The sequence below is a fragment of the Podarcis pityusensis genome (genome assembly GCF_964106645.2).
Source record: "Podarcis pityusensis genome assembly, chromosome: 8".
In the NCBI taxonomy this organism is placed as follows: Eukaryota; Metazoa; Chordata; class Lepidosauria; order Squamata; family Lacertidae; genus Podarcis; species Podarcis pityusensis.
Window position 1 is genome coordinate 62,069,554 of NC_138033.1, and position 26,979 is coordinate 62,096,532.

At 46.8% G+C, this 26,979-nt stretch overlaps 1 protein-coding gene across 1 annotated transcript in view; it reads right to left on the reverse strand.

Moving 5' to 3' along the window:
• Positions 1-2,123: 2,123 nt before the first annotated feature.
• The window catches only part of SLC7A10 (solute carrier family 7 member 10), a 46,775-nt gene continuing 21,919 nt past the window's right edge, over positions 2,124-26,979 (reverse strand). The window contains 11 exon segments of the mRNA XM_081016668.1: positions 2,124-2,373; positions 2,376-2,477; positions 6,504-6,681; positions 8,655-8,804; positions 10,577-10,673; positions 11,684-11,787; positions 11,917-12,040; positions 13,950-14,103; positions 15,287-15,412; positions 16,106-16,257; positions 21,779-21,983. Of these exon segments, the coding sequence (XP_080872794.1) occupies positions 2,351-2,373; positions 2,376-2,477; positions 6,504-6,681; positions 8,655-8,804; positions 10,577-10,673; positions 11,684-11,787; positions 11,917-12,040; positions 13,950-14,103; positions 15,287-15,412; positions 16,106-16,257; positions 21,779-21,983 (1,415 nt within the window). The 3' untranslated portion in view covers positions 2,124-2,350.

A 26,979-nucleotide genomic window follows, 5' to 3' on the forward strand; every position in this document is an offset into this window, starting at 1 on the left:
ATCCTTTTCTATCTGGCGGGTCAGTTCTGCTGAGGTCAATCCAAGAATAGGATGACTTTGCCTGCTTTGGGATTGTGTTATTTCCCCATCTTTCCCTCTGTGCTCCTTCACCCAGGAGTAAGCAATGGCTTGGTGGTAGGAGGGACGGTTGTATCTCTGTGCGCAAGGGGTTGTGCAGCTGACAGAAGTAAGCTTGGAGCTATTGACACAGCAGTATCTTAAGACGTAGTCAGGGCTCTCTGTATAATCTACAGTGGTGGGGGATATAAAATCTTACCTAGCCCAATCGATGAGAGATGGCAAGTGGATTTTTCTGACCCATATAAATGATGCAAAGTTGCAGGTGCTTCCTTTGGGCCTGAAGCCCTCCCCTCTGAGGACCCACTTTCCTTGGCTTCTAATGAGGTCAACTTAACAAAAATACAATAAAAAAGCTTTGTTTATGTTGAAACCTAAATATTTGCTCTTTCAAAAACAAAACTTGAGGATCTTTAAGAATACAGTGGTACCTTGGTTTACAAATTTAACCCATTCCACAAGTCCGTTCTTAAAGCATTCTTAAACCAAGGCGTGCTTTCCCATAGCAGCGGGGGACTCAATTTACAAATGGAACACACTCGACAGGAAGCAAAACATGTTCTGCTTCCAAGGCAAAGTTCACAAACCAAAACACCTACTTCCAGGTTTGCAGTGTTCTTAATCCAAGTTGTTCATAAACTAAGCTGTTCTTAAACCAAGGTACCACTGTACTTGATTTTGTGCCTCATGGCTTTTTTGGGTTTTTTTTTGCCTAGTGCCCCATTCCAAACTGATGGAGCTTCACACAGAACGCTCCGAGGAGAAATGGGGTTTCGTCTGGAAGAAGTAGCTGAAGAGTAAGGTGATGAGGGCATCAGATGTGGGTTTCTCAAGAAATGGGAAGGAAAAAGAGGATCCCAAGGATCCCAGAGTTGGCAGTTTTAAAAGTTTTCATAGATTAGTCCTCAGAATGATCCAGAGGCGACCCATTCACATGTTGGCAAGTTCAATAAAAGCAAAACCCTTTCCCCATTTATGATCATGCAGAAAAGCTTTCAGTCTTCAAAATGCTCAGCAGTTTATATGTATTTTAATTTCTGATTTGGCAAAAGTGATGTCACCATGTGGGAGGGTGAATGTTTCATATGATTTGTATCGCTCTGTGTCTGGATCACGCCAGGGCACCCTCATGGGTGATCAGGGTTCAAAACTTTAGCTGCCTGGTTCACTCATTTGACAAGTCACAGGGCACCAATCTCACCTACAATCACCCCAATCAAAGTGCATCTTCATCAGAAGGACCTTTTCCTCTTGTCCGGTAACTCCGGTTTAAGAAAAGACTATCAGGTGGCACCTGGTGAAAGAGACCTTTCAATCCAAGGCCCCATTCGCACTATAAATTTAAAGCAGTCTTATACCATTTTAAATGGCTGTGGTTTCCCCCAAAGAGCCCTGGGAACTGTAGTTTATTAAGGGTGCTAAGAGCTGTTAGGAGAGGCCCATTCCTCTCCCAGAGCCACAGTTCCCAGAGTCTCCTGGAAGAGGGATGGACAGTTTAAAAACCCCTATGGGGAATACTTTTCTGGGGTCCCTGCTCTCTCATTCACCCTCTGGTCCTTCATTGTTGAATCAAGTGATGATGGGTGGTCTTTTCAACAAGCCTTTAATCTGCATATGTTAAAGGAGGATATAGGTTTTAGGTTCAGAGTCATAAGTTAATGGAAATAACCCAATGCCCTGGATGAACCTTCTTTTGTGGAAGGAAGGGCTTCAAGTCAATGGGGGCAGGGTTTGTGTGTACAAGACACATAAAAAAAGAAAGTGATAGAGGCAAGCATTGAGATGCCCAGGAACTATTGCAGAAAGCAGCTGTCATCATGCACTTCTGCATTGTCAGTCAAAGCTGTTTTCAACAAATCGCACTACTTCACATCACTTCCTTAAATGTGTTATTTTCTCATGGCGAAACTTTACAGAAGTTCTTTAGAACTACCGGAATAAGCAACGACAGTCAGAATTTTACATATTGGGCCTGAATGTAAATATATCACTTGACAGAAATACATCACTAGGAAGAAACAAGCCAGCTCATTTTATTTTATTTTATTTTATTTTTTACTCTTTTTTTCTTCTTTTTTCTTTTTAGGAAAAAGAGCTAAGTGCTATTAACGGTCCACTATAGCTGCTGAAAAGGTGTATCTCATTTTATACATTTTACTATTGGATTTCTAAAAAAAAAAAAAAAATCAAGATTTTTCTTTTTTCAAAAAAAAAATCATCATGTAAACAAAAACAACAACAAAAATCTACTTCTCGTGTGTAAAATATATCGTTATTTCTTCAAGGTCTTTTCTCTTCCTGGAGGGGTGAGTGAGTGAAAGGTAGATCATCCTCTTCAATAGAACCCCCTTGTGGGTAGACTACAAAACACACCTTCTGGCCCCAGTGCGTCAAGGACTCTGGAAAAGAGGAAGTCGTCAAGCAGTCAGTTTAACTGTAGCCAGAACATCCACCAGTCAGTGGCTGAATCTAGCTCAGTCACAGAGGTCCCACTTTTCCTGCAGAAAGTTTAATGGCCACTGGCATCTCCACTTAAAAGCAGGGGTGGGGAGCCTGTTCCTTGGAAGGTCCTGGGAATCCAGCTCCCAACAGTCCAAAGCAGAGCCCTCCTGGATTAGGCCAATGGCCCATCTAGTCCAACATCCTGTTCTCAGAAGTGGCCAGCCAGATGCCTGCAGGCAGCTAATAATAATAGTACCTGTATTGTCAATGTACAACCTATGTACAATGAAATTAACCGAGCCTCCCCGCCCCCCACAAACACTAGCAAGCAGGATTCCAGCACAATAACCCTCCCCACTGCTGTGGTTTCCAGCAACTGGTATTCAGAAGCATCCCTGCCTCCAACTGCAGAGGCAGAGGACAGCCATCGATAGCTCTCTCCATGAATTTGTCTAATCCTCTTTTAAAGCCATCCACGTAGGTGGCCGTTGCTGCCTCCTGTGGCAGTGAGTTCCACAGTTTAACACTGTGCTATGTAAGGAAGGGGACGCGGGTGGCACTGTGGGTTAAACCACAGAGCCTAGGACTTGCCGATCAGAAGGTCGGCAGTTCGAATCCCCGCGACGGGGTGAGCTCCCGTTGCTCGGTCCCTGCTCCTGCCAACCTAGCAGTTCGAAAGCATGTCAAATACCCAGCATGGAATACCCAGCTCCTGGCAGCCATCGATGAGATCGCACCTAAGCGCCCTCTGCGACCCCGCAGAAACCGGGCTCCCTGGTTTACCGAGGAGCTCCGGAAAATGAAGCGGGACCTCAGACGGCTAGAGCGAGTATGGCGGGGTGCCCGTGACGGAGCCTCAAGAACATCTTATAGGGCTTTTATGAAAACCTACGAGATGGCGGTGAAGGCTGTGAAGAAGTCATACTTCTCGGCCTCCATTGCATCCGCTAGCTCTCGCCCAGCGCAATTATTTAGTATAATCAGGTCTTTAACGTCCCTTGAGGGACAGCCAAATTTAAATAACAATTTGACACACAGCTGCGAGGCATTTGCGAGCTTTTTTGCGGAGAAGGTCTCGTTGCTCCGCCATGACCTCCCTGCCAATTTGGATACAATAAAGGAACTGGAGGCCCCTCGACTGTCCTCGGGTCCAGTATTGGACCACTTCGACCAGATATCCCCAGCTGATGTGGACAGACTCCTCCGAGCTGGAAAGCCCACCACCTGTCCTCTCGACCCGTGCCCATCTTGGCTGATTAGAGCGTGTCCAGACGAGGTGCGGGCCCTCCTGGGGGATATCATCAATTTGTCCCTTGGCACGGGGACATTCCCAGGGGAACTGAAGGAGGCAGTGGTGCGCCCGCTCTTAAAGACAACATCATTAGATCCTTTAGATCTATCCAATTACCGCCCGGTTTCGAATCTTCCGTTCCTGGGTAAGGTGATTGAGAGAGCGGTTGCTGAACAGCTTGGTGGGTTTCTGGATGAAACATCGGCTCTGGATCCATTCCAGTCCGGCTTCCGCGCTGGTCATGGGACCGAGACGGCTCTGGTTGCCCTAACAGATGAGCTTCGTAGACAGCTGGATCGAGGTGGTTCGGGGCTGCTGATTCTTCTAGATCTGTCAGCAGCTTTCGACATGGTCGATCACGAACTTCTGGACCACCGCCTTGCCGACGTGGGGATCCAGGGCACAGTCCTTCAATGGCTGCGCTCGTTTCTCTCTGGTCGGGGACAGAGGGTGGCGCTTGGGGGGGATTGTCATCGCGCCACTCCCTGGTGTGTGGAGTACCTCAGGGTGCGATACTCTCCCCGATGCTTTTCAACATCTTTATGCGCCCCCTCGCCCAGCTTGTTCGGAGTTTTGGGCTGGGTTGCCATCAGTATGCCGATGACACCCAACTCTATCTGTTGATGGATGGCCATCCTGACTCGGCCCCAGACACACTGACCAGATGTTTGGAAGCTGTGGCTGGATGGTTACGTGGGAGCTGGTTGAAGCTAAATCCTTCGAAGACAGAGGTCCTCTGGCTGGGACGGGGTGATATGGGATTGTGGGGGCAACTCCCATCTCTTGCAGGGGCGCAATTAGTGCCAGCACCGTCCGTTAAGAGTTTGGGTGTAATCTTAGACACCTCCCTTTCCATGGAGGCGCAGATTGCAGCTATAACAAAGGCAGCATTTTTCCATCTCCGCCAAGCTAAGCAGTTGGCTCCTTACCTCTCTCGCCCTGACCTAGCCACTGTGATCCACGCGACGGTCACCTCCAGACTGGATTATTGTAACTCGCTCTACGTGGGGCTGCCCTTGAGACTGACCCAGAAACTCCAGCGGGTGCAGAATGCTGCAGCGAGACTCCTTACGAGGTCTTCGCCGCAAGATCACATTCACCCAGTGCTATACCAGCTGCACTGGCTCCCAGTGGAGTACAGGATCAGGTTTAAGGTGCTGGTTTTAACCTTTAAAGCCCTATACGGCCTAGGACCCTTGTACCTACGGGACTGCCTCTCCTGGTATGCCCCACAGAGAAACTTACGGTCTTCAAATAAAAACATCTTGAAGGTACCAGGCCACAGAGAAGTTAGGCTGACCTCAACTAGAGCCAGGGCTTTTTCGGCTGTGGCTCCGATCTGGTGGAACACTCTGTCACAAGAGACCAGGGCCCTGCGGGAATGGACATCTTTCCGCAGGGCCTGCAAGACAGAGCTGTTCCACCAGGCCTTTGGCCAGGGCACAGCCTGACTCCCTCCCTCGGCAATCTTCGCGGATTTCTGGCCCAATGGTTCCCAGTGGCTTGAATTAATTAATTTTATAATGAATGGTTTTAGAGTATTGTTTATGCTGTACTTTTGTACTGTTTTATTGTTGTTAGCCGCCCTGAGCCCGGCTTTGGCTGGGGAGGGCGGGATATAAATAAAATTTATTATTATTATTATTATTATTATTAAAGTGCAAGTAGATAAATAGGTACTGCTCTGGCGGGAAGGTCGACGGCGTTTCCGTGCGCTGCTCTGGTTCGCCAGAAGTGGCTTAGTCATGCTGGCTGCATGACCTGGAAGCTGTACACCAGCTCCCTCGGCCAATAAAGCAAGATGAGCACCGCAACCCCAGAGTCAGCCACAACTGGACCTAATGGTCAGGGGTCCCTTTAACTTTACCTATGTAAGGAAGTCCTTTCCTTTATCTGCCCTGAATCTTCCAGCTTTTCAGCTTCCTTGGATGTGTCTACAAGTTCGAGTGTTATGAGAGTGAGGGAGGAAAACTTTTTTCTTGCCACTTTCTCCACTCCACACATCACTTTTATAACTTCCTATTGTGCTGCCTCTTACTCGCCTTTTCTCTAAACTAAAAAGTCCCATTCCGTATGGTCAGTAATCAAGAGATTATGGGCGCCACGACATTCAGAGGCCCACAGGTGCCCATTCATCCCTGAGTTAGGAAGATCATGTAGCAGGTGAGGTGAGAGACCTTGTTCCCAAACTCCCTGGAGAGTAGCTGGCCAGTCAGAGGAAGAACAGAAGAAGCTACCTTGATCCATCTAGCTCAGCACTGTCTACACTGACTGGCAGCAGTGGCTCTCCAGGGTTTCAGGTAGGAGCCTGTTCTCAGCCTTACCCGAAGATGCTGTTATTGGGGATTAAATCTGGGGCCTTGCTCTGCTCTGCCATTGAGCCACGACCCTTCCTGCCTCCCCACCACCCACCACAAGATGCGAGATGGGGCAGAAAAACTGAATGTTGCCCACTTCAAGAACAGACCTCGAGTTGGCCCTTATGACCACAGGATGATGGGCTTTGGAAAGCCCCAAATTCAAATCTCTCTGCCCTCACTGCACACATTCAGAAATAGGCTGTTGAAATCTGTGACTACCCTGAACCCGGCGACATTTTCTCTGTACATAATCAACATCCTTTATCCCGTCTCTATGGTGACCGCAGCTTTTACTCCCCGTAGAGGCACCCTCCCACAGGTTCCCCGCTTACCTGTTATCCTATTTACACACTTTGGTTTGTTTTTCCAGTATACTCCAATAAAAAACACTGGCACTCCAGTTAGTATGATAATCAGTCCAACTCCACAGACTACTGGCTCAGAATATAAACTGAAGATCAAGAGAAAGGCCCAAAATGTCAGGTAAGTGATTGGAACCAGGAGATTAACCTGAGAGGGGGAAAAAAACGGCAAGTGTACAGAAGCCTGGCGTTTCCTCCCAATTCCCTTTGCCCTGTATGCATCAAAGGTGTGATGATAGATTGAGAGGCAGTGTGGTGTAGCGGTTAGAGTGTTGGGCTAAGGTGCGGAGTCCTGGGTTCAAATCTCCCACTTGGCCATGAATCTCACTGGGGTGACCTTGGGCCATGGGCCAGTCACTGCCTCACCGCCAAACTAGACCACCCATGATAGTTATGAGGAGAAAATGGAAGGGGCAAGGAGGACCTTTAGGCTGTCTTGAGCTCATTTGAGGAAAACTGGGATTTAAATATATTAAATGTACTGTTGGAGAACAATTTTATTACAATTTTTCACCCACCTTTCACACTAGGGTCCCAGGGTAGGTTACAACAATTTAAACACAAATATCAAAAACAATTTAAAACAACTTCAATAGGTAATACTAATAATAGGTAATATGTAATAATAATGTTTGTAATAATAATCATCAGTAATAATAGTTATTAACTGATTGAGGAGGCCCAGTTTCATATCCTCTCTCAGACATGAAACTCAGTCATTCCTGTTCTTTCATTAAAAGATTAATAAATCTGTTGTCTTGTTTCCTGCTTTTAGTAAAGTATTTAAGGATTTTGAGAGTGGGTTGCTTTCAAACGTGGACTGAGGGCCACCTTCGGAGTTATAAAAATGAAAGGAAGGGTAAAAAATACGTTAAATACACAATACATATTCACAATTTAACTCAAGAGAACCCTGGGAACTACCCAACCATTTTCCAGAAATACACACCTGTGTGTTGCCACCCTGCTAGTTTGCCGTGATGGGACTGAATTTCTTTGTTGTGACTTAACACAATAAAAGGTGAACTGAATGGGGTGCAGATTCTCCTTTTCCCAGAATGCTGAACAAAGCATTGGAGAAACCTGCAAAACTGGTTTTGTGCCAGACTGCAAAAATTGAAAGTGTGTCCTTTACAGGAATCGACTAAGGTACCTACATGAATAGGTGCCACCTCCCACTGTCACAAAAGCTACTACAGCTCATGGGATACTCCTACCATTCTCACAGGAGATGCCCCTCATCATCATGGTACCCTCCCCTTGTCCCCATTCTTGCCTTTGCTGTGCCAGTATTTGGAGGAATCTGGAAGAAGATGGAAGCTGCAGCGGCAGTGCCCAATTCTCCCTCTGGTGAAGGAAGGGCCTCTCTGGGCAACCTGTTTCCTGATCAACCACCCAGATCTGCTGTCACAAAGCTTACGCGGAGGTCAAACTGTGTCTGACCTTTCTTGGGCATCCATTCTCATTTGTTTGTGGGGCAGATATAGGATGGCGCACATTTGGCCTGGGCTGCCTGTGGGCCTCCCTGTCAATCATTCGTGCAGCCCAATCTTCCCAGGGTGTTTATCCATCACTTTCCTGGCTGCAGTATGTACAGTAGTACAGTATGGTTTGTTTGTTTTTTAAAGTGGATTTTCTGCTCTAGGGTGGCAGGACCACTTAACCAGTGGTAGCTGGTGCCCCTTATAGTGGGGCAGAGGGAAGGGGAGTGGCCCAAACCTAGTTTTCTCCTCCTCCTGGGAGAAGGAGAAAAATAGGAGGAGGAGGAGGAGGAGGAGGAAACTGGCAGGCAATGATGCCACCTCCTGGAATGAGGCTGAGGTTGCCCCACTTGTCATCATGGACCAAACTTTGAACCGCTGTGATGCTGCACACCAAAACTTCCTGTCTTTGTTTGAGCCCCTCCTTCCAAAGCAGTGACAGTCTGGAGATCACCCCCTGGGCTGGTGGCAGATGAGAGGACCGTTTTGCGTGGTTGTGGCTGCTGACAGGACTGCAAGGAAAGCCTCCCCTTTCACTCCTCCTCCAGGTGCGTCGTGGGAAGTGAGCATCATCCGCAAGCCTACCAAACCCCTAAAGAATCAAGAGAGGGTGCATTCGGAGAGCCCCAATATTTTTCACCTTGATGGGTCTGAAGATTTTGGGCTTCTTCCAGCGCAGCACAATCAAACCGATTATTGTCACTCCGTAGCAGAGGTAGTTGATAAAGGACACATAATTGATCAATGTGTAGGTGTCCCCAACAAGCATGATGACCACTGTGGCCAGACACTGGGGAAAGAAGAAGAAATGGAAATGGAAAAATTACTGGAAGAAAAGCAAGGAAACCTTCTCATGTCTATGTTTTATTTATTGCGACTCCCTGGACAGGGCATACTTTTTCCATCAGCCCCGAGGCTCTTCTATATTGTGTACACACTGTGTATTAAAAGCATGCCTGAAAAGTGTGCAGCCCCAGGAATCTTGGGTATTGTAGTTGGCTCGAGCTATTATTCCCAGCACTCTTAACAAACTATGGTCCCCAGGAATTTGGGGGGATGGGGAATGTGCTTTAAATGTGCACTCAGCAATTCTCTCGGAAGTTCGACAAGCTTTCTTTTTGGCACTAAGTGAAGGCTTCAGGGGAGGATGGGATATAAATTCAATAAAGAATAATGATTCTAAGGAGTATTTTTTATTTATTTTAGATTTATTGCTTTTATTCAGTTTTTTATGCTGGGATTTTTCTGCTATGTTGTGTTGTGATTTCATTGTAAGAGAGCTGGAGAGCTGCACATACATAAAACTTTAAACCTCAACGGAGTCTGGCTCAGTTTAACGCAACTTCCTATTGTGGGATGTACCAGTAATCCACTGGGAGCAGTCAAGTACAACATTCCTTGCTTTGCTAGAATGGACATGCAAGGGAATGTTTGGTCCAGCCAGTCAAAACTTCCTGTTCCTCCTGGCCTGGGGCATCCTTCCTTGCATGTGACTAGTAGGTGGGCGTGACCTTTCCAGACCTGGTAAAAGGCCAAGTCACACTGCTTCCCTTTTTGTCCTGCAGACTTCCTGGACTGCTAGTCTGCAGTCACTAGGTCGACTCCCATATGGGGTAAACTATTTGTAAATGTTTGTAACTTTAAGCCTAAAGCCTGCCTTCAGGGATCGCACTGTGCTCTGCCTGATCGTGAGCAAAACTACTTTTTGTTACTTATGAATAAGACTGTGGTGTCTTTATTCTTTTAAGAGTGATTCAAGGGGTCTTTACCAGGAATAATAGAATCTAGATACCTTTCACTCCCCTTAAGGAGTCTCAAAGCAGCTAACATTCTCCTTTCCCTTCCTCCCCCACAACAAACACTCTGTGAGGTGAGTGGGGCTGAGAAACTTCAGAGAAGTGTGACTAGCCCAAGGTCACCCAGCAGCTGCATGTGGAGGAGCGGAGACGCGAACCCGGTTCACCAGATTACGAGTCCACCGCTCTTAACCGCTACACCACACTGGCTGGAGGAGAGAGTCCTCTTGGGCCCTGCTTTCTGGTTTCCCACAGGCGACTGTTTGGACACTGTGAGGAGAAGTTGCAGGACTAGACGGGCCATCAGTCTGATCCAGAAGACTCTTGTTATGTGATTGCAAGAAGGGGAGCAGGCAGGCAGCGGTCAAAGGGAGGCAGCTCTCCATCCTCCTTTCAGGCAAGCAAGAGGCATGACCGCTGCCAAGGGTGACTTCCTACCAGGTAAAAGCATGTAAGCAAGGCAAGAGGTGTGACCAGGGGAGAGACAGCGTTGGGCAAGGTCTTGGCCAAGTGAGAGGCCTGGAGGGTTGCATTCAGCCCTCAGCCAGAGGTTCCTGAACTCTTCTTAAGAGGATTGCTATGAAGCAGACACACCTCTTAACATGCACTCTGCCCCCCATGCTTATCACTGGGATGCTCTCAGAGGTATCTGTAAGCCACAAAAGCTGGTATCGGAAGAATAGTGAAGCATCTTGTCATTTTATGCTTGTAAACCCCTGAGAAGCCTATTTGGGCACAGAGTCGTATGTAAAGGAGAAATACCCACACAGACAAGAAGGGCTGGGATCGGGGTGCAGTGTTGGACGTGGATCATGGCCAACAAGCTGGGCAAATGTCCTTCTCGGGCTCCGGAGAAACACAGTCTAGAAGGAAGAGTAAAACTGGTTAGTGGGATCAGGAGATCATCAACTGCATCATGGAGAGAGCAGCTTCTGTTCTTCATTTTCTTCTGGCTACTGAAAGGCTTGAAATCAAACAGATGGCTCAACAAGGGTAATAATAATAATAATAATAATAATAATAATAATAATAATAATAGGCTACTTAAGGCTGCCAAACTGACCTCAAAGGGACTAACTTCTGTTTCTCGTACTAAGTAGAGAAGAAGATGGTAAGAAAACAGAAATATAAGCTGCCCTGAGGTTTGCTGGTATAGGATGGTATATAACTTCAATCAATCTATCAGTGTTCCACCTGTTGATGCGTTTGGGTGATTTGCATGTAAACATGCAGCACACCCAGATGACCTGTTTATTGACCATTGGTCCTGATTTCTCCGCACAAAGTTTGTGGGGAGGTGAGATCATGTTGGCCGTTCGATGAGGATTCATCCTGATCGGTTTTTGCAGGAGGTTTCACAATACTGTGTCAGGGCAGTGTTACATGAGCTAGTTCCCAGGATGGTTTAACCATCAATCCCTCTTCCCAGGGCACTCTTGAGAACTGTAGTTCCCTGAGGGAAATGGGGGCCGGGTCCTAACAACTCAGCACCCACAACAAACAACACTTCCCGGGATTCTATGGCAGGAGCCATGTCTGTTGAAAGCGGCCGGATCCTGCTTTCAACGTGTGGTCCGGATTGGGCCTTGGTATAAGGCAGTTTTCTATGTTCTTATGTTCCTGTCGGGTTTTTTAAAAAAACATAATGGAGTGGTTTAGAGCAAACTGCAAATTCTACACCTAATTTTTACCTCACAGACTTAACCCCATATACACCACCGCGAGTGATATGGAGGAAGGGCAGGACACAAATAAGATGAGTGAATAAATCTGTCAAAAGTGACCCACAACAAAGACTCAGAGCTAGCCAAGAAAGCAAAAGGTTTCCCCTCACCCATTCCGGAAAAAGAAACAAAATCGTACTTCGTCTAACCTTGATGAGGTAAAAAGGTATCCGTTTATTCCTCCAAATGTAGACAGAGCCACAGAGACGGGCATAACCCACGAAAAATAGCCCAGTAACTTTTCACCAAATGTCTAAAGCAACAAAAGGCAGAGAAACTGAAACATAATACCACACGGCACAGAGCAGGAATAATTGTAATTAAAAAAAGGAAAAAACGGGGAGGGGAAGGAAAGGAAAGGTCCAGGGGCGCTTTTACTTACTACCGCCACAGCGTTGGAAGACAAGAGCTCTTGGGGTGACATGGCAGTGAAGTAGGCGATATTGGTGAAGGTGTAGACAAAGGTCACCAATGGGATGGAGATGAAGATGGCACGAGGTAGATTCCTGGCATTCGAGAAAGGAGGAGGGGGCAACAAAAAGCATTAACAGGCACACATAATGCGGAGAGCGCAGATCCGCACTGGATCTCTTTCAGCACAGACAGCGGGATGAGGTCAGCAGGGCAAAATCTAACCTAAAACCTGTAGGGAAAAACTTTCTGAGGGTGAGAGCTGTTCAACAGTGGAATGGACTCCTTCAGAAGGTGGTGGAGTTTGTCTGTTGGAGTTTTTCATGCAGAGACTGGGTGGGTGGCCATCTCTTGGAGATTATTTGAGATGTGGTTCCTGCTTTGCAGAGGGTTGGACTAGAGGATCTCGACAGGCCCCTTCCAACTGTACAGTTTTGGGATTCTGCGAGTGGATCAAGGCTGAGTACACATAGCGTTTTATTCTACCATCGGTGGGGACTGAGTACTTGGCGGTTTCCCCCCCTACATAGTCCGCACAGGATCTAGATCAATTGTGTATTTTTGGCGCCATGGAAAGTGCTCACTGATAAACTGTGTTTTGTTCCAAAAAAAAAAGCTCACTGCAGATTGATTCTGCATTACCTGCAATGGTTCCATATGGAAACAGATGCAGGCAGTCCTGGCAATGCGTGGTTTGTGTGTGCGTTTGTGTCTACACCTTACCAATAATGTTGTGGGTGGACATATACCAAGATTGCAATCTCCACTTCTGTCTTAACTCGCCTGGAGAAGCAAAGGCTGTTGGGTAACCTATTCAAGGGGTTCATTTTGCAAATGTGTGTCAAGCAGCCATGCCCACCCTTGTGGATGGAAGGATCTGGAATCTGGAACTGAAAACAGTACAAACCGTTCCAGATTTAGAAGAACTACATTTCTGTGCTGCGAACAGGCTCGTGTGCCCACAGCCTCATTCATTCTTTATGACTTCGCTCGGAATTTCATTCTAGCGCTGCTATGAAACTGAGCCCAGGGCTTTTGCTAGGCACAGGCAAGCCATGGCTTTAAAAAAGAGCGGGGAGGGGAAGAAACAGCGCCGCAAAAAACGCAGCACAACCAAAAAGCAGGGCACACAAATATTATAAACATGCAAATGGTACATCAATGCAAAAGATGGGAACAGAAAATATTCTCATGCAGGGATGCCAGCTGACACCAAAGGAAGCCATGAACACTCCCAGGGCAGGATACACCCCAGAGCCAGCCCTTGGATAAATTGGGCCCTGGGTGAGGGCTGCTGGGGTCAAGTTTGCAGTATCACCAAGTTGTGTGGCTTCTGCAGGATTTCAAAAGAAGAAGAAGAGGAAGAGTTTGGATTTGGTATCCCACCTTTCACTCCCTTTAAGGAGTCTCAAAGTGGCTCACAATCTCCTTTCCTTCCTCCCCCACAACAAACACTCTATGAGGTGAGTGGGGCTGAGAGACTTCAGAGAAGTGTGACTGGCCCAAGGTCACCCAGCAGCTGCATGTGGAGGAGCGGAGACGCGAACCCGGTTCCCCAGATTACGAGACTACCGCTCTTAACCACTACACCACACTGGCTCTTGCAGAGTTAGCGGAAGGGCTTTAGCTCAGCGGCAGAGCATTCGCTTTGCATGCAGAATGTCCCGGGTTCCATCCCCAATGGCATCTGTCCAGGGAGGGCTAGAAGAGACCCCTGCCTGAAACCCCAGACAGTCTTTGCTGCCAGTCAGTGTAGACAACACTGAGCTAAATGGAGCAACGGACTGACTCCGTGTAAGGCAGCTGCTAATATTCCTAGAGGTGCCCATGAAAAGGACCCAGAGTAGATCCACTGATATTAAAAGACCTAAGGTAGCCACGCTCATTAATTTCAGTGGGTCGGTCTCTCTCTCTTCTCAGATATGTGCAGAAAGGCAGATGCTAGGAGACACCGCGGATGGGTTTCCTCCTAACCCAAGGTCAGGCGGGAAGCGAAATACTTGCCTGCGAGGATCAACTAATTCCTCCGTCACATAATTTAGGAAGTTCCACCCACTGAATGCAAAGGAGCCCTGAAGGAAGGCTAGCGCCAAATGCCCCACCGAAGGGGTCATCCAGAAATTGAAGGCATTGCTTGGCAAGAGTTCTTCATAGTTTCCTACAAGCAGAAAGTTAATTCAGACATGCATCTCAGCACCCAGCCACCCCCTCCTGCAGTCAATATGTTAGAAGAGCCGGGGTAACATGTCCCAGGGAGAAGCAGAGGCCTCCTCTGGACAGGGCCAGTCTCAGCTTCTTTGCTGTCCGAGATGAAAAGGCAAGGTTGCCCCCTTGCTTAGTCAGCCTGTCAGCCTCCCCTCACGCCAATGGCCTACTGCACAGGCTGGAAACCCTTTGCATTCTTAATTTCTGCATGCCAGTAAAGAAAGCCAGCAAATCTGCTCAAAGAAACAGGGAAGGACAATCTTGCAGTATAGCTGCATGACATATTTATAAAAAAAAGTTTAGTTATCCAGGCTTCCCTAATCCTACCATTAGGCAGAGGGAGCAGCATTGTGGGCTCAGTCTGAGGGCTGAATCCCTCTCAAAAAACCCCGCTCCTCAGGGCTACCTGGAGAAGGGGGGTGGATGGGACACCAGTTTACTTCTCTGGTACAGTTCCAAGCAGGGGGAGAATACTTTAACAAGTTGAACCCTGTGCTCATCATCTGAAGCCCTTTTCCATGGGCCTCCTCTGAGGGAGGTGTGGGGGGTGGCAACGTGAGAAAGGGCCTTCTCTGTGGTGGCTCCCCATTTACGGAACACTCTGTCCAGGGAGGCAGGCCAGGCGCCATCCTCATCTCTTTTTAGGTGCCAGGCAAAATATATATATAGATATAATTGATGCATTTTAGGTTGTTTTTACACCTGTTTTTAATGTACAGTGGTACCTCGGGTTACATACGCTTCAGGTTACATACGCTTCAGGTTATGGACTCTGCTAACCTAGAAATAGTGCTTCAGGTTAAGAACTTTGCTTCAGGATGAGAACAGAAACCGTGCTCTGGCAGCACGGCGGCAGCAGGAGGCCCCATTAGCTAAAGTGGTGCTTCAGGTTAAGAACAGTTTCATGTTAAGAACGGACCTCTGGAACGAATTAAGTACTTAACCCGAGGTACCACTGTATTGGTTTTTGCAGGTTGCTTTGAGTTCGACATTCTGGAAAAAGTGAAATAGGAGCAACCACAACAACCCTCTGCCCCGTCAGAGTGAGTGGGCTCCATTTGCTAAGAAGGGCTTGATTCCACTTGATGACATTCTCTCGATGTCATCCTGGCATTCAGGGTTCCTGCATTAAATACCTTTGAAGATCTGTATGAAGCCCACCACAATGATCAGGCCCAAGGCGAGGAGTTTCCCTGCAGTGAAGATATCCTGGATGCGGGTGGCCCATCGGACGCTGGAGCCATTCACCCACGTCAAGAGTGCTGGAGAGCAGGAAACACAATTCCGTCCAGAGAGAGGTTTGTGCCATGCGCGTGAAAGATCAAACCCTTTTATTTGAGCTTCTTATTTTTGAAAGAAGACAGAAAACGCCCAGACATCTAAAATGGGCTATACAGTGGAACCTCGTAATCCATTCCGGAAGACTGTTCGGCTTCCAAAAATCGTTCAAAAATGGAAGCATTCACTTCCGGGTTGTAGGCATTTGGGTTCCGAATTGTTCAGCTTCCAAAGCGTTCAACAACCGAGGTTTCACTATAGCACTGAACTCCATTTTATTTGTTTGTTTTTAAGAGAGAGAAGGGTTGGGAAAACCAGAGGATGAGGCTGAGGATCCAAAAGACAGCCTGGGCTTCATTGAATGAGCACTATGTTTATGTACCCCCTCACTCCTATTATTATTATTATTATTATTATTATTATTATTAATCATCATCCCACCTTTTCCCCAGACTGGGACTCAAGGTGGCTTACAGATCAAAATACATAAGCACAGATGGAATAGACAAATGCTAAAAATGTTTTTTTTTTCATGTTAATCATTGAAAAGTAATTAAACACCAATAAAACTAAAACAGCACCAGCCCTTTCTTGGTTGAGGGCGTCTCTGCTGGAGAGTGGCCCTCTTGGCAAATGCCGCTGGAAGCCCAAGGAAAAGGTTGCTGATAAATACTCACATAAACACACCATGGAAAGGACTCTGGAGGCATTATAGGGAGGGATACAGTTGGGAAACACTGGCTGGAGGACATAGTTTGAAAAAGTCAGGGCGATCACAGCCAGGCTGGTGGGGTACATGATGAGGACTGCGCTCCATAGGAGGAGAAACCTGAAGGCAAGAGAAAAGGAAAGAAAAGGAGAATCTCCAGTTAAATGAGACGGCACAAAGAGCCACATTGGGCTACTGGCTCCTCCAGACCGGGTCATCCTGGCTGGCTTGCAGCAGCTTCCCTGGAGGTCAGGAATGATGCAGCCATCGTCTGGAGTTCCTCTCCAGTTCTCATTTCTGCAGACTTAAATTCACTCCTCCACATTTCCACATCGGTTTGCTGATCCATTTTCTCCATTCAAAAATTTATGAGCCTTTTAGTGTAAATTTCTCCTAGTAAACACATTTTTGAGTGCAGTTTTGCCACATATATGCCACTTTAGAAACAAATTCCCCTAATATAAAGCATTGGGTATGAATCAATGCACTCCCATGCACTCCCCAATATATGCATTAATGTGTGCTTTGCTGGGCAGCAGAACTGTTGCCACAACATTCAGGGAAGTGCAAATTTTGAAGGGTATCTGCCTTTCAGTTCATGGACTGGCTCAAGAAGAATCTGGTGCGAATCAGGTGCTGTCTCTTTAAATTGCAAATCAAATTGATTTTCTCCCCCACCCCTATGTGGAGGTCAGATTGTTAGAGGTCTTTACTGCACATTTGCTCTGCTGCATTTGTGGGGTAGTTACATGACGCGTTTATGGGGTATCTACCTGCCTCCACCTGCATTTGCTTGACCTTTAAACGTCTCCCTTGCCAGATGTTCATTCATCTCACACTTCCCCATCACATTGCAAGCTGCAGAAGGCTGTTGCTGCTGTTTTTAAAAGTGAATTTGTTACGGAACGGCAACAGAGTGCCTTAACCCGCTTTAATCTCACAAAAAGAAAGTTCTGACATGCATTCAAATCCCTCCCAGAACATTTTGAGAGTCTGGAAGCACCCTGGATAAGGGGCTCTCCGATTCTCATAACAACAATCACAATCAGAAAACTGGCGGAGATGGCAGCAAAGCTGCACAACATTCCTCCACCCAGCTTTGTTTCAAGCTCCCCACCCGCCAGGGGCAGAGAGGGACCAGCAGCAAAGCTCTGAGGAACACCTCCCCCCGCCCTCAATGAGTTGGCAAGGGCTTTATCTTAAGGAGAAGTGCTTTCTGAAGCTCCCCTGCCCCTCAGCCTGTCAGGCCGGCAAGGCTTTGCAGTGCTTCTCCTTAAGGCAGGTATGTCCAAAGTCTGGCCCGGGGCCTAATCCTGCCTGCCGGTCAGTTTAATCTGGCCCCTGTGGCAGTTTATTTCCTGGGTTAAAATCCCCCCAAAAGCTCAAAAAAATGGTCAACAACTTTCGTCGGTCCTCATGCATGTTCACTTCATCAAATCTTGCTCTCTTTGAAAAAAGTTTGGGCACCCCTGCCTTAAGGGAAGCCTTTGCAGAGCCTCTCATGCCCCCCCAACCGCATCACAGGGACAGCAGGAGGCATTTTGCCTCAGGTGCCGAAATGTCTTGAGCTACCCCTGACTACAAGTCCCAGAATCTCCAGTCAGAAAATGAGACTTAACTTTTCTAAGTGGCAGCAATTGCAAGCCAATAATCATGGAACACCTCCTTCAAGTGTTAGTTTCAGGTGGTAGCCGTGTTGGTCTGATGCAGTCAAAATATATAAAGAAATTGTCCAGTAGCACCTTAGAGACCAACTAAGTTTGTTCTTGGTATAAGCTTTTGTGTGAATGCACACTTCTTCAGATACCATGAAAGCTTACACCAAGAACAAACTTAGTTGGTCTCTAAGGTGCTACTGGACAATTTTTTTATTTTTTTATATATTTCAAGTTTTAGTATTACTGAAGGATTTAAAGAAAGAAAGGGGGGAACTGGCTCCCCCCCCCCCTGAGCCAAATCTGCTTATGATGCAACCCCTACTAATCTTCATTTCCCCTTCATTTTTAGAACTAAAAAAATAAAAAAAAGATTAGGCAGGAATCTGAGAGTCATTATTGGAGCTGGGTGGTTTCATAAAACAGCTATTAAATGTGCAGGTTAATTAACTTCTGGTCAGAACAAGATTCTAAAGGTCATTTTTATTGGCCGGGAAATGTTTAAATGGAAAGGGTTCCGGAAAAGTGATCACCTTTTAGTTTTTGTATTAACGTTTTTTCTATTCTTTCCAAGTGCCACCATGGAAAAGGTCCCAGGTTCAATCCCCGGGATGGACAACCCTCAGGGACCCCATCCCCCGTTCCACCACTGGAAGGTGGAGCCTGAGACAACAGGGGGCGGAGCAACAGATGCGGGCCATTTTGTATAGAAGTCCACATTTCATCCACGCATAGGAGCCAAGCCCTAAGGACCAAGCTCCATTTGCCCTCCTGATAAAATATTTGAGGGAGGCTGCCCTCCCCCAAATTGATAGGCATTCCTATGGTGTTCCAATTGTGCCAGAATTATTAGGATTTCCTGCACTGGTAGGTGCTTGGACTACCGTAAATGGCTTCTGAGGTGCCTCCAATTTTAGGATTCTATTTGTTAGTGGCAATTCTTATAATCTCTGCCCATGGGAGCTCATCGTCCCCAGTTTTTGCCTTTTGGATTTGCATTCTTAAAGATTTGCCCTTTAAAATTTTTTTTAATTAATTTATTATTTGTACCCTGCCCATCTGGCTGGGTTTTCCCAGCCACTCTGGGCGGCTTCCACAAAGACCAAAATTAGACTACGATGTCATACATTAAAAACTTCCCTGAACAGGGCTGCCTTAAGATGTCTTCTGAATGTCAGGTAGTTGTTTATTTCCCTGACATCTGATGGGAGGGCGTTCCACAGGGCGGGCGCCACTACTGAGAAGGCCCTCTGCCTGGTTCCCTGTAACTTGGCTTCTTGCAGCGAGGGAACCGCCAGAAGACCCTCGGCGCTGGACCTCAGTGTCCGGGCAGAACAATGGGGTGGAGACACTCCTTCAGGAATACTGGACCGAGCCCGTTTATGGCTTTAAAGGTCAGCACCAACACTTTGAATTGTGCTCGGAAACGTACTCTTTTCCCAGGTCTGCAGAAGTTAAATCTCCACGACTTGGAGAATGGTTGACACAAGGGAACACCACCTTAATAAGACTGGAGAAGTGGGCCAAAAATAACAAAAGGAATTTCAACAGGTGGAAATGTAAGCTTCTACACTTAGGCAGGAAGAACCAGGTGTACCTGGTCTGCCAGTAGTACGTGTGAAAAGGATCTAGGGATGTTAGTAGACTACAAGCTCAACATGAGTCAGCAGTGTGATGCAGCAGCAAAAAAAGCTAATGCTGTTCTAGGCAGCATCAACAGAATTATAGTGTTCCGAACAAGGGAAGTAATAGTATTGCTCTGTTCTGCCATGGTCAGATCACACTTGGAGTAATGTTTCCAGTTCTGGGTGCCAAAATTAAGAATGGTATTGACAAGGTGGAACATGTACAGAGAAAGGTGCACACCAAGAAAGGTGTCTGGAAACTAAGACTGATGAAGAAAGGTTGAGTGAGTTGGGTATGTTTAGCTTGGTAAAGAGGAGACTGTTATTGTGCTCGGATCCTGTTTGCAGGATTCCCAATGAGGCATCTGGTTGGCCACTGTGAGAACAGGATGCTAGACTAGATGGGCCATTGGCCTGATCCAGCAGTGCTTGTCTTAATTTATATTATGGTGTAGTGGTTTGAGTGTCAAACTAGGACTTGTTGGGTGACTTGATTCAGCTGTGAAACTCACTGGATGAACTTGGGCAGGCACTGTTTCTTAGCCAAACCTACCTCACAAGGTTGCTGGGAAAGTAAAACAAGGAGGGGGAGAACTATGTCCTTGAGTTCATTGAAGGAAAGGTGAGATACAAACTATAGCAATAAATAAATAAATCTGCACAACTGGAAAAGCATGAAAGAAAAACGTGTATTTCCTTTATGGAAATAACTGCCACAAAATCTGTTTTTCCATTCCTGCCCCACCCCCCGGAAAAAATAGCAACCCCCGTCCCAGCAAAACTGGGTGGAAAAACCCCAGATGTGTTCCCCAACACAGTTTTCCCAGTTTTTCCCCAGTCCTTCACATCTCTGTGCTCATCCCAAGGGCAAGTGGTCCAGCTCTCTCAAAAACTACTGTCCCTTTTTAGCCTCAATAAAAACAGCCTTGTGGAGACAGGGCAAGGTTAACACGATCTCCCTGTTGAGTTATTGCTGGCCTGAGGGTGGAGCTGAAGCCTTTGTCAGCCTAAACTTTTAGGAAAAAACACAGAGAGCTTTGCCACTTTTTATATCTCCACGTACGACTCGTCGTTTTGGCACTTTCTTAGATGCAATAAATATCAATTCCTGGGGGGCGACTGGCCCTGAAAATTATCAAGAGTTGCCGGCTTTCTTCTGGTTGCCTTTGTCCTTACAAAATCTTCACGGCCTGATTTACGTACAGTCTTTGCAAAATGCAGCCTGCCTCCTGGTATCCTGTGCAATTAGGATTGCACCTGCTCTTGGCCAGAGCAGATATTGCGGGGTGGGGGGAGGTAATCTGTCTGTAGCAGGTGCTCCCCTCCCCTCAGCAACATTGCATCAGCAGTTCAGGCTGTAACAAGAAACTCCCTAGCCAGTTCATTCAAACACCAATCAAAGTAAGGATGCTTGTCTCCGAACGTGAAATAGGGTGTTTGGAAGAGGATTGTGCCAGGAACGGCTGCTCAGGCCTCCATGGCAACAAGGGAAATCGTGCAACCTCAGGGAAGCTGGCGCAGCACAGTGTGATGGTTAGAAGCCAGGAAGTCCTGGGTTCAAATCCAGGACTCAGTGGGAAAGCAATGATGCTTTGCATGCCAAAGGAATTCAATAATAATAATAATTTAATTTTTTGTCAATATTATTTTATAAGTTAAGGGACTTTTTGCTCAATTTGATATTTTACAGAGATAGTTATTTTACATATTGTGACTTGCTGTTATTTTTATTGATTACAGTTCACTAGATTTATCATGATTGCTGAGAGCGAATTTCTGTTTGATTATTATTTGCTGATATTTTGAGAGTCGGTTTTATAGTGTACCAATATTTTCTAATGGATTTTTGAATATTGCCTTATTTGATATAAGCCAGGGGTCAACAAACTTTTCCATCAGGGGGCCGGTCCACTGTCCCTCCGACCTTGGGTGGGGGCACGGACTATATTTTGAAAAATATAAACACCCTGCAAGCTGGTCCTGCGGCTGCCTCTGGACATGGAGGAGGAATGCACTCTGCACGCGCTCAGGAGTGCGTCTCGGCACCGCCCACTCACCTTGGGTTTGATCCCCGGCATCTTTCAGTTGATTGACAGGTGGGCGTTGTTTGGGGGGAAATAGAGCACCTGGTGGGCCAAGACTGACCCACTGGCTCTAGCTTCCTTGCCCCCTTTTTAGAGCAAAATATTGCCAGCTCCCTAGGCATCCTCAGCACTGTCTCTTCCAAAGTGCTGCACCCACCACAGTCGATTGCTCAGGGGAGCGAGGAGCATGTGCCAATATAGCCCTCCTTGCAAGGTTGCCGTGAGGATGCCGTGAGACCCGAAAGATTTAGCGTCATGCTGCTAAAGCGCCACTTACCCAGCTAATTCACCGAAAATCTCAGAGACGTAGGAATAATCCCCTCCAGACTTCGGGATGGTGACTCCTAACTCGGCGTAACACAGCGACCCGAGGGCTGCGATCCCCCCGCCGAGCACCCAGATGATGAGGGCGAGCCCCACGGACCCCGTGTGCTCCAGGACTCCTTTGGGGGAAATGAAGATGCCGGAGCCGATAATGTTACCTGGGAGGAGCAGAAGGCGTAGGAGAAGATGAATTAATACATAGGCGTATCTTCTCATCTCGCTACTCTAGTATGCTCAACAACAATAGTAATAACTTGAAGAGGAGAATTTGGATAGTACTTGGCAGACGTATTTTTCTTCAGATACACCAAAGCCATAGGAAGCTGCCTTCTACCCAATCAGACCATTAGCATGGCCAGGCCACCCATGAGACAGGCTGAAGCAGCTGCCTCAGGTGGCAGAATCCAAGGGGCATCTCCACAGACACGCACACCCCATTGCCGGATGAGCAAGGAGAAGCGGCTGAGGCGGCCTTTGGGTTCTGGTATGAGATCTTGCGAGAGCCTCATGAAATATCTCAAGAGTCCCACGAGATCTTGCAGGGATACCACAAGACTCCACAGAGCCCTCGTGAGATCTGTCCAAAACGCAGAACCTGTGACCCCAATAAGCAAGGCTTTGGCGGAGGCAATATGGAAGGGGGGGTGAGTATCTGGTGTTCATGCAGGGCTGCACCTTCCCATTTCAGCAAAGCAGGATGGACCCATAGCTGTCAACTTTTCCCTTTTCTTATGAGGAATCCTATTTGGAATAAGGGGATTTCCCTTTAAAAAAGGGAAAAGTTGACAGCTATGGATGGACCACCCTTGCCGTTTGGGTCCATCTAGCTCAGCATTGTCACCATCATCATCGTCAATCATATTTATATGCTGCTTAATGTTCAAAATCCCTAAGTGGTTTACAAAAAAACCACACACGCCACAGTAAGATAACGTTGAAAAAGAATAATGTTCATACCACATTTAAAACTCTGAATGCAAAGAGATGCCTCAGTAAAAGCCATCAATAAAACAGTAAATAATAAAGCAGAATGATGTGGTGACCAGTTTAAATAGATGGGTCTTTAGGAGGCGTTTGATGATGATGAAAGCTTGCTGCTGTTTCTGCCTCATGAACAGCACATGTAAGGGTGACTGACCACTGTCCATGCTGGCTGGTGCAGATGAGAGTCTAGCAATAGCTAGACTTGTCAACAGCGACTGGCAGCGTTTCTCTAGGTTTTCAGACAGCTTTACCTAGAGATGCTGATGACTGAACCTGGGGAACTTCTGCCTGCAAAGCATCTGCTGTACTGCTGAGCTATGGCCCATCCCACTCTGGTATCCTCCAGGTGCTTCGGACTCTGACACCCATCAGCTCCAGTCAGAATAGGACCCAGCCCTATAATTCGCCACTCCCTAAGCTGGACTGACACCAAAATCTGCCGTAAAGGAAAGCCCTAAGCAGACAATAGCTATTGAAACAACTATTGGATGCTTTTCAAGGAAGATCCCAGGATCATTTGCTTGGCCCTCAGGCACTCAGTAAAAGGCACGGGATTTAAGAAATTGTTTTCATGACTGCTGTGAGTAAGACAGTCAATGAAAGAGGAGAACTTTCTCAGAATGACAAAGAAAGGAGGTGTTAGGAAGAGGTGGAAGAACTTTAATCTCGCAGCCAAATGGCTTTTCTGGCGAAGGATTTAATCCGGACGGGGAAAGTCTAATTAATATTCAGAAGAACCTTCTCCAAAGGAAGACGGTCAACCTGGGCGGAATGCTAAACTAGGCTGAGGAAACCTGGAACCAGGACAGCTATGCTAATAGGTTGGACCCTGCGCAGTGAGGGGAGGGCAGCAGGGTCAGGGCCTGCCTTTCAAGAGCGGTGGGTTACGTAAGGAGACTCTCAGAGGGAGCAAGTAGATTCCCCAGACCCAAACCGCGGCTTGAAGCAAAATGCAACTGTGCTATAATCAAGCACGTACACACACAACACAGAGATACACAGCATTTCTAAATGAATAAATAAAATCGTAGAGTTGGAAAGGACCCAAAGAGCCGTCTAGTCCAGTGCAGGAAGCACAGCTAAATAAATACATAAGATTTTGTGTTGCACAGGAGCCCAGGGTGGCAACAACAGCGTAGTAAAACAATGCCATTAAAACACACTAAAAACAGTTATGAACATCTAAAAACATCAAAGGAAGAGTAACATGCCCCGGCAGCAAATAATTTTGAAGTTGCCAGGAACAGTATCTTTCAGCCATCCATTGTCTGGGTGACTGGGAAAGTTTAAAAATTCCTTGTGTGTGTTAAGAATGAAGGGGGTGAGATGCACCTCTCACAGAAGGGGAACAGCCACTGAGAAAACGCTGCCGTGGCTCTGTGCCAACCAGGCAGGACCTAACAGTGCCACCAACAGGGTAATTTTCACAGGTCAGGGTGTTTAGTTTACATTTCCTCAACTTCCAGGTCAGCAGCTGTGCCGCTCTCCTGCTGCAGCAAAGTGTCAAGGAGCCTTGTGTCACTCAGAAGCCAACCCAGCTGTTCGTATTTAAGATGTCACAAGACGCTTTGTTGTTTGTACCCATTACTTCAGTAGCCCTTTCTGCGACATTATTGAAAAGCAGGCCAGGAATACTATTTTTTCTTTTTTCTGCTGACTTGATGGGACTGAAACAATCAATGTGAGCTGCTTTCAACCACTTAACGAGTCAACTGAACACAGACACACCCTTCTTAAATTTTGCAATCCTGTTTTATTGGGAATACATGCAAAAGATACTGTAGAAAGGGTGTGTGATCTACTGTCAGATCTTTGCTTTTGTTGTGACTTACATGGTCTTTCTTTCTGAAGAAATCTCCCAGAGAGAGAGAGAGAGAGAGAGAGAGAGAGAGAGAGAGAGAGCTATAAATTGTCATTGTGATGATGACTTTAATCATTTATTTTATTGCTTGGGTTTTATTGCTTCCTTTTGTTTTATTTTTGTTTGTTGTTTTAACTGATTCTAGCTTCTATTTATGATGATTGATATACATAGTATTTTCAATATTGGCATGTGCGAATGTCTGATCTGTTGAGATATATCAGTTCCATTTTTGCACCAGAGTCCCCCAAAACCACTTATAGAGATTGATGGAGGCATCTAGTTTTGAGAGATATTTTTGGCCTTTGGCCATAAGCAACAAATGTTTCACTCAATTAATGCAACTTTCTTAGGATTTCTTGTTTACTTCCGCATTTGTGTGTGTATGGGGGGGGGGGGGAATCCACCATGTGGACCATAATATATGGATATGGGGCACCCACATTCCATGTAACATTCATGGCAGTTGTGTAGTCTGGGAGCACTACTGGGAGCATCTTAGAAGTGGCAACAGAATCTTCAACCCAGGTCAGCGTTTGGTGTGGGCCTCGGCTACAGGGCTCCTCAGGTGGCGTGGTGGGGGTCAACCCCATAGGTGAAATCCCCTCCATATCCTGCTTTCATTTCTGGGCTAAGAACAGGGTACCAAACAGAATTGCCCAAGGGGCCAGGTTTGGCTCAAGCACAGCTAGCTGCTGATCCCTAACTTAGGTTATAAACAGAAGCAAGGATGGGGAGGGACAGAAATCCCAAGCCCGAAATGAGCAGATGTGTGAGGCTTCGTCTCCATCTGCTGGCCCTAGAATGAAAACCAGCCCCCTGGGCTTACACAGGAATCTTTGAAGAGGAACGTTGGGAATTCATTAGCCAAGCTTTTTTTCCTTTTTTTGTTTTTCATGCTGGAAAATTTCTCAAGGCAAGGGAATTCTCTGCCATCTAAGAGAATGTCTGCCGGAGAGCTTTTCACCTGCTCTTGCTGATGTGAGTGAAATCATATGAATGAAAGTGAACCGGGAGGAGGAACACTAAAACGCCATTAGCTGGTGCATTAGCTTTGTGGGGGCGCTTTGTAGAGCCCCCTTTCCCAAGATCCAGCTGTTGCCTGACCATCGCACCTTGCAAAGCCCTATGCATGGCGCTCCATGAGACTCGACAATAATCAACACTGCCAGAGCTTGCTCAGGGCTCTGTGCCCCCCTGCTTTCAGCTCAGACAACATCTTACCCTGACCCACACCCTTATGAATGGCAGCAGGTGGGAGGGCAAGAGGTTCCTCAAAACTGTCACAGAAGAGTGCATAGTTAAACTATGGAGGCAGTGATGATCACCAACTTAGATGGCTTTAGAAGAGCATTAGACAAATCCATGGAGGAGAGGGGTATTGATAGCTACTAGCCACGACGGCTATGCTCTTCCTCCATAGCTGGAGGTAGCAGGCTTCTGAACATCAGCTGCTGGAAACCACAGGGCTCTTGTGCTTGCTGGTTTCCCACAGGCATTTGTATGGGCCACTGTGAGGATAGGATGCTGGACTAGATGGGCCATTGGCTTGATCCAGCATTCTATTATTACGTTTTTATGAGAGTCCCAAGGGGAAGATGGAGAGGCCTGCAGGTGCAGTTGTTAGACCATCCAAAGAGCTGCTACGCTTAACCCATTTGCAGGCCACGATAGGATGGGAAAATGCGGCAAAAATGAACTAAAGCAACACACACACACAAAACGAAGCACTGCAGACATGCCGTCAGCAACCTTGGCAACACTACAACCGCCCACCAATCTCAGGCTGACGCCCCCAGACAATATAGGAGGAGCAACAGAGTTACCGCCATTGCTCTGCCAACAGCAGTCCTGAGCAGAGAGCGAACCAAAGCTGCTCTAAACTGTAGTATTTCCTGTATGCCTGTAAAACTCAAACCATGGTTTGGAGTCTGAACCGTGGTTAGTGTAAACTGCGGTTTGGCATGATGTCTGAACTGAGCCTCCATCTTCATTTGCCCACTCACTGAAAGAGGTATTAGAGAGGGTTGATCTTAATAACAGGATGTGATAAATGAATGAACTTCCCAGTGTCTTAAAATGTGGCAACCATGTTCTCCTCAGTGCGCCAGGCTGGGGGGGGGGCAGGCGGGTGAAGAAATAGGCAAACCCAGTAGCTGTGTAAAGATGCTAAAGAAAAGCCTTTTTGTTCCTAACAACTTTGAGAAATTCAGCCACAAATCGTTCAAGAGCCGTTCATTCATGTGAAAACACGAGCCCTGTAGCCCTGCCAAAGTGGAGGAGAACTGAGGTGATCCGCTCCAGAATTC